At 38.2% G+C, this 7,415-nt stretch overlaps 1 protein-coding gene across 1 annotated transcript in view; it reads right to left on the bottom strand.

The window, feature by feature from the left end:
• The window catches only part of LOC107669539 (polycomb protein suz12-B-like), a 19,135-nt gene that overhangs the window by 3,905 nt on the left and 7,815 nt on the right, over positions 1-7,415 (bottom strand). The window contains exons 5-11 of the mRNA XM_016461811.1: positions 5,849-5,898; positions 5,662-5,747; positions 5,245-5,476; positions 4,481-4,589; positions 4,266-4,371; positions 3,881-4,055; positions 2,075-2,163 (exon numbers count right to left, since the gene is read on the bottom strand). Of these exons, the coding sequence (XP_016317297.1) occupies positions 2,075-2,163; positions 3,881-4,055; positions 4,266-4,371; positions 4,481-4,589; positions 5,245-5,476; positions 5,662-5,747; positions 5,849-5,898 (847 nt within the window). The remainder of the gene's footprint in view (positions 1-2,074; positions 2,164-3,880; positions 4,056-4,265; positions 4,372-4,480; positions 4,590-5,244; positions 5,477-5,661; positions 5,748-5,848; positions 5,899-7,415) is intronic.

The following is a 7,415-nucleotide window of genomic DNA, read 5'->3' on the forward strand; positions in this document are numbered from 1 at the left end:
AGAGAGGCTGTGTATGTATGAATTACCAAGATAATGTAGCTCTTGAGCGATTAAGCTATTTTATTGATAAGATTGCAGGGCAGGGCTAAAAAGTTTGTGTTGCTGAATGTGTGTGCGTGCGCGCAGCGTGATCTGTTTGAGTTACTGACGTGTGTGCGTGAGATTCAGTGAAGACAGCACATTAGTTTAGAACTCTTCTAATTTTTATTTTTTTAATGTAGAGAGTGTGTTAATTTGTGCAATGATAACCTACCAGCAATGTTTAGATGATTTTTTTAGTATATTAATATGAGTACATTACAATATAAATTTATTAGAATGAGTACATTATTATTTATGGGCTTAAAAACAAGATGCAAACAATCAGAATATTGTACCTGGTGGGGAGTGCCCTATGTATTCATGAAACATATGCCATTACCTATATTGTACTGTGGTACAGTTATGGAGGCCCTTCATAATGCAGAGGTCAACTGCCTGCTCTGCCTATAGTTAGCAATAGCCCTATAGTACTATGCAGTGTTTAAAAAACAGCTGTTTTACTAAATTCTGCTGAGGTGAAATTCAGTGCAGTTCTGTATCGTGATACGTATTGTATCGTGGCTTTGCTGGTGATACACAGCCCTAGTCAAAAGTATAGACATGAGAAGAGAGAGAAGCATGGCTTTGAAGTCACGTAGTGATGTCTGGGTTAGCTACATACATATCTGATTAATCTAATATAGGATGCATTGGGATATTAACATTTATTAACATGCTGAACGCGCTCTATATTACCCGTGTTTAGTTTCATGCTCAAATGCAATGCCCGATATTGACAGAGTTATTTGAGACGGTCATATTGCTTTTAGATGTTTCTTTTTTAAAAATACTGATCTTATAATAATGCAGCAGTGCTTTTTTCGTCATATTTGTTCAACAGTAGGCATACTTCAATTTAAATTGTTTTCATAGCCTACTTCATATGGCTTGATAATGTAGATGCTAATATAGGATGCATTGGGATATTAACATTTATTAACATGCTGAACGCGCTCTATATTACCCGTGTTTAGTTTCATGCTCAAATGCAATGCCCGATATTGACAGAGTTATTTGAGACGGTCATATTGCTTTTAGATGTTTCTTTTTTAAAAATACTGATCTTATAATAATGCAGCAGTGCTTTTTTCTTCATATTTTGTTCAACAGTAGGCATACTTCAATGAAATTTGTTTTCGTACTTCATATGGCTTCAAAAAAGCACAGGCGATTTCAGGAATCACTTGATAATGTAGATGAAAATATAGCACAAATCTGCCATAGCATTATAATGAAAACTTTATAGAAATCTAGCCTATGTGCTTTTTTCGTCATATTTGTTCAACAGTAGGCATACTTCAATTTAAATTGTTTTCATAGCCTACTTCATATGGCTTGATAATGTAGATGAAAATATAGCACAAATCTGCCATAAACAGCATTATAATGAGAACTCTATAGAAATCTAGCCTATAGTAAATTATGTCCTTGCCCGTGTTTCAGCGCGCTGTTATGAAAGCGCATCACGGTGGGAGACTGGGAGCTCTCTCTCACTCTCGCTATAGTGCGTAACTTAAAGTTCACTGGCATTTGCATCCTTTTGTGCAGATACAAGTTGTAATGTTGCATCTACGTTATGTATCCAAGTTATCTGATTAATATCATAGGATGTGTCATAGAACGGGCTTCAGTTTATTGGCATAAAGTCACTCTTCAGCTTCACCCCAGGCAGCCATTCCTTTTTAGATGCTTCTTTTAATAACATTGCTGCATCATAATCATAATCTAACAGTGTTCTAATCATGTGTTCACGTTTTCATAGACAGGTTTTAATGTCAACATTTTTTTTAACATTAATTTTTTATAACAATCTTCAGATATTTTCATTATCTCCATTACGGCCATGCACCGCCCCACCCCCCGCACCGTACTCGATTACTCATTTTTGAAACGTATCGATGATCGAAATGTGAAATTGCCAAAAATGCCCAACCCTACTTTCAACAGTGAAATATACATAAATGTACTATAATAAAGAGTTCATAATTCCTACCTGATAAAATATGCGTAGTTTTTGTCTGGGTTCACAGGGGGGCTGCTCTCTCCTGGTCTGCATGCTGGTGCTTACTGAATCCTTTGCCACTGAGAGAATAAAATGTTAAACACCTGTAGCATTTGGACCAACCAGACACACAATTTTTCATTAGATTTAACAAATCAATTATTCATTAGATTAACAAATAATCACAGACCCCTCACCTAATAAACATACTGGGTACCAGCATGTCTGTGAACGACCCCAGGCCCCTGGTTACCATGGCAACCAGGACCCCTTAGCCAGATCAGATAAACTTTACGACCTAAAAGTATGTAGAGAGAATCTTCCTCCTACTCGGTTCTCTCTAAAACAGACACATACTGCTAGGAAATGACTTCTTACATTAATTCATAGACAAATGTTTCTATCATGCATATCCCCAGGTCATTGTGTATGATTACTACCTTCTTGTATATGGTTATGCATGTATTGTATATGCTTTATGCATGCTTATAATAGATCACTAGTTAATATAACCTCACCTATACCATGTTTGGTATCTATGAGTTCGTATTTTCATGATCTAAATGAGAGTGTATATGTTAATACCTATGCAACACATTAGTATTATAAGAATCTTGAAGATTCTTCTCTTGAACACCCAATCGAGTTTCATATACAAAACACCATGCTAGAGACAAAGAGTCGTAAGCTTTCCCTCCAAAAGTTCAAGACACCATTGGCTCTCTGATCCCCCAGAGGTGTGACCTCGATAGAAGATAAAGGCCTCACATCAGCGACCCACCTTCAGTCGGCGGTTCTGTTAGTTTCTGAGAAGATGAGGATGTGAGCTAGAACGCTTCTGCAACCCTAAGTCTGCGCCAGGCTTTGGCCTTGTCTTTACATTCACCAACAATCCTTGGATCTCAGCCAATGTCTCTCTTAGCTCTTCATCACCTTCATCTGGGAGAAAACTCTCCCGACCACCACAGAGTCAGAATAACATCTTTTTGGAGTTCATCACTCTTCAAACCCGGAAGAACGTGATCGTGACTCCTACACCACCGAACCTCCAAACCATCAAGACTTTCATCTGAGACTGCATCTGGACGCTCGTTCCAGGCCAAGGCAATGCAAGTATCGTACATTTAACTAAACGAAACAGAGGTTTAGGATAAGCTGTAGACCCCTTTATAAAACGGCACTCATGGTTTCACTCAGGTGGTTAACTGACTCATTTTCCATAACTGCATTCTCTGGTTTCTCTAACGGTTTCAGCCATCCACTTCCAACCTCCCCATGAATGAGTGATTTTGTATGTTTGTTTGTCTAGATTAGTTATGTGTTTGTGTTTACTTAATAAAACTTTTGTGCACAAATTACATGAGTTTCTGGTTCTGTCACCACTTGTATATAGTGTCCCTTTACGATCCGATCTATAGCTGCATGCTCTAATGCGTTACTGTAAGAAAGTTTTTTTCTGTGGCCATGAAAATATCCTTTCTTAAGAGTTGATATGAAATTATACTGAATGTTCGCTGGATGAACAGATTAGTTGATTGTAATATTAATTCTGCTACAGTTATTACTGGCAGCTGAGGTAAATAATTGTAATTAATTATAATTAATTGTAATTATTTATATACATTTCCCTTTTGAGCTAATTTGCTACACACCTATATTCACCTTTACAGGTCCGTCACAAAAAAAGCTTTGATCATATATTATGGAACAAGAAACCTCACAAAAAAATAAACAGACAAAGCAGGCCATGACTGATAACAAACTTAAACAAGATCAGATGCTAGTTTGCTTCCTTACCGACATGTGCAGTTCGGAGAGTGCTGGGTCTGCTCTCTGTGGTGCTGGTGTCAGAACTGCGGGTGGAGAGAGGTTTGGCCACAAGGGCCATTGAAGGGTCACTGGGGTCACCTGTCCAGCGAAGGGTGAACTGCAAAGTGGGTCCCTGAGAGAAGGTCTCAAACGGGGGCAACCTCTTTAAAATACAACAATCAACAGTTGCAATCTACAACTGTGACTGAATGAAATCATACATCTACTACAATTTGGGAAATAAAGCTTTATTTTTTTTTTCATAAGAAAATATGACTAGATTTGACTGCCAAGCAATACCCCACTGGTTTTGTTTAGAACTTTAAATGCTCAACGGAAAGCTAGCAGCTTATTTCCTCCAGACATAACCAACCTTTCCATCCAGTATGGTCTCCCATGTGGCCCTCTTCTTGCTGACTGGACAGTCTTCAATCTGTTGCATGGAAACCTCATACTCTCCATCCAGCAGCTGCAGCCGTCTGAAGGACAATCATTATTCAGCTATACTGTGCAGTTTTTCATCACATAAGGAATTTTCTGGCAGTTCTAAGTAAAATGAAGCCTTTTAAAAACACGGCTAGTACCAACCTGTTTTTATCAAAAACAGTCATCTGAGCAACAAATGTTTCTGGGATCTCTCCGTCACCTCTGTGGGATGAGTTTCTCTTCTTTCTGGATGGGAGTTCCTCTTTTACATCTACAAATAAAAGCATCAGGACCATTTTGTTCCATCTAGCATTTGTGAGGCTGAGGCTACAATAACTACAGAAGGCAGTGCTCAATTAACTGTATTGACTATATTTGAAAATGTAGGTGCTGACTTTAATTGTTCTTCACATCATCATGGATAGACGACAGAAAAGGTTCGATTTCAGTCAGTCACTCACCATCAGATTTTCTGAAAAAACATGATACTTCTTGAAACTGTCATCCATCTCCTTGATATATGGATATTAAAGGGCTAGTTCACCCAAAACTTAAAATGCTGTCTTCGCTTTATCACCTACGTTGTCCCAACCTGCATGACGTTCTTATTCTGTGGAGCACAATATGTTAAAGAACCGTTTTTGTGCTCATAATCAAAGTCAGTGGGGTCCAAAGAACACTGGACCCAACTGACTTTCATTGTATGGATCAAAATATCTTTTCTGTTCCACAGAAGAAAGTCATACAGGTTTGGAAAAACATGAGAATGCGTAAATGATGACACCATTTTCATTTCTGAGGGAACTCTCTTTAACCTAACACACTTAAGCCATGAAACAAATGAGGATGAAGTCTGCAGAACCTTTACACAGCATTCAACACTTTTTTACAGCTGTCACACACTGTGTGCATACACTGCCACTCACCAATATTCTCATCTGTCTCACAGTTGATGAAACCGTTGGGGTCTCTTTTGCCTGTACGAGACACCCTGAAGAGAAGGGAATAGGATTTGACCATGTGACTGTTACTTGGCTCAAACTCATTGCTGGACACCAGCAGGGAAGGGAAGGCACCAGACTCGGTTTGGCTGAGATCTGGGTTCAAAGGCACCTGCTTTTTCCCCGTAGGCACTTGCTTTATAGGGCAGCTGACATCCTAAGGGAGCAAAATGACCATCAGAACAAAAAGAATGAGATCTTTAAAGCGGCATACTTTAATTATTTTATTCACTTATATGTTTTATGGGATAGCTCACCCAAACATTAACATTTACTTGCCCACAAGTCCCTCCAAACCCAAAATAACACATTAATATAAAATAACATGAAAGAGAAGCTCACCTTACGCTTTTTGTGACAGACTTTGACAAGTAGCACCTCAAGTGAAACTGAGTTTTGATCATTTTCTGAGTTTTGACATGGCTTATCTGGTTAAAGAACAAAATTATATCAGAACCCTAAAATGATGGTTGTACATTAATGTGATAATTCAGACGGATTGGTACACTTTAGGCAAATTTAGACTCACCATTTTTGTGAAAGAATCCAGTGAATGTCAGTTGCAGATGTGAAGTCAAACTGAAATCACAAATGAAACATAACTAAAAATCACCATTTGGAACCAAATGATCCTATCACATTTTCCTGTAACACCAATGAAAACTACTCAGTCACTCTGAAACACAGTCTATCTGAAAAGAGAGGACCAATACCATCTCTATCTAGCAATTCAATTGACTACACAACTTTTGGCCAGATTTTTACCCCACTTTATTGACTGGAAGAGTCAACACTAGTTGTCAAAAATCAGAACCACTCTGCAAATTTTGGGCAGTTGGAGTTGACAGATTGCATAGAAAGTTGCATAATATATGATGGGTACACTTTTTTAGCTTTAGACTATGACTTGATTCAGTCAGAGGATCTCAGACATATTGATATTTTGAGCCGATTTTATGACAATATTGCTTTTATTTGTTGTGTCTCTCCTAGCAACGAGGCGCATATTTCAGCATCAGTTTGTTGTGTCGGGACTCAGGAACAACTTGAAAGTCTGTTAGTGTATGATCCTCAGTATGCAGGGCTGAGGTCCTGAGCCTGAACTTTTTTCCGGTGGCGGGGCGGGGCAGCAATGACTGTGGCAACTTTAACATTTGAAAGGATACTATGGCAAAGTTATTGCTTTCTTTATTCAAACTGATTTTTTTTTTTATGAATATATGGTTGACCTGAAGAATGAAAGCTGTATCATACACTTGGAAAATTATGAGCTATATCACCGCTTATCGACTCTAGGGTTGTGACAATACACTTAGCTCATGAGATGAGACAAAATACTTGGTTCACTAGAACAAGACAATATTTTAATACTATTTTTAAGAAAATTTGAATGACAAAATATTTGTCTTTTAATTACAAAAAGTAAAACAATGCAGTTGTATTTATAAATATTTTAACTAATCTAGGGCTGTAACTAATGATTATTTTGGTAATCAAGTAATCTACTGATTATTTTGACAACTGAGTAATCTGATATTTTTTTTTTGGCCACATGCAGAAACTTTTATTTTGAAATCGCGATGTGCAATACATGGCATATTTAGACATAGGTTGATGCAGGGCTCGCAAAATTGCTAGTCCGACGTCCCGGGGCTATTGTGTTTTACAGTCGGGCTACCAAAATGTATCACTGCCCTGCCCGACGGGCTATCGTGAATAGTGATATAAAATCCCTTCCTTGATTCGCGTTGTTCACTCGCTTGTAGGGGTGAAACGGATCATAGATTATCATTTAGACGTGTTTCTGAGTCTTACCAACATTCAAGCATTTTAAACCATTCATGCGCATGAAGAATTAGTTCGGTGCTCAAAGCGCGCACATACAGAGCGGGGTTTCAGGCAGAGCATGAACACAGAATTGATTCCTCTTTTGCTTGAACGGACACATACATGCACAATTATCTCAAAATAACTATCCCGGCAAGTATTTTCATGTCTTAAATGAACGTAAACAGTGGAGAAAGAAATTGCACGTGCATCATTATATTGGATCCGTGCATTCGGTCTTAAAGGGGCAGCAGCCTATAAATACCTGC

This window comes from Sinocyclocheilus anshuiensis, unplaced genomic scaffold (assembly GCF_001515605.1).
Source record: "Sinocyclocheilus anshuiensis isolate Anshui unplaced genomic scaffold, SAMN03320099.WGS_v1.1 scaffold612, whole genome shotgun sequence".
In the NCBI taxonomy this organism is placed as follows: domain Eukaryota; kingdom Metazoa; phylum Chordata; class Actinopteri; order Cypriniformes; family Cyprinidae; genus Sinocyclocheilus; species Sinocyclocheilus anshuiensis.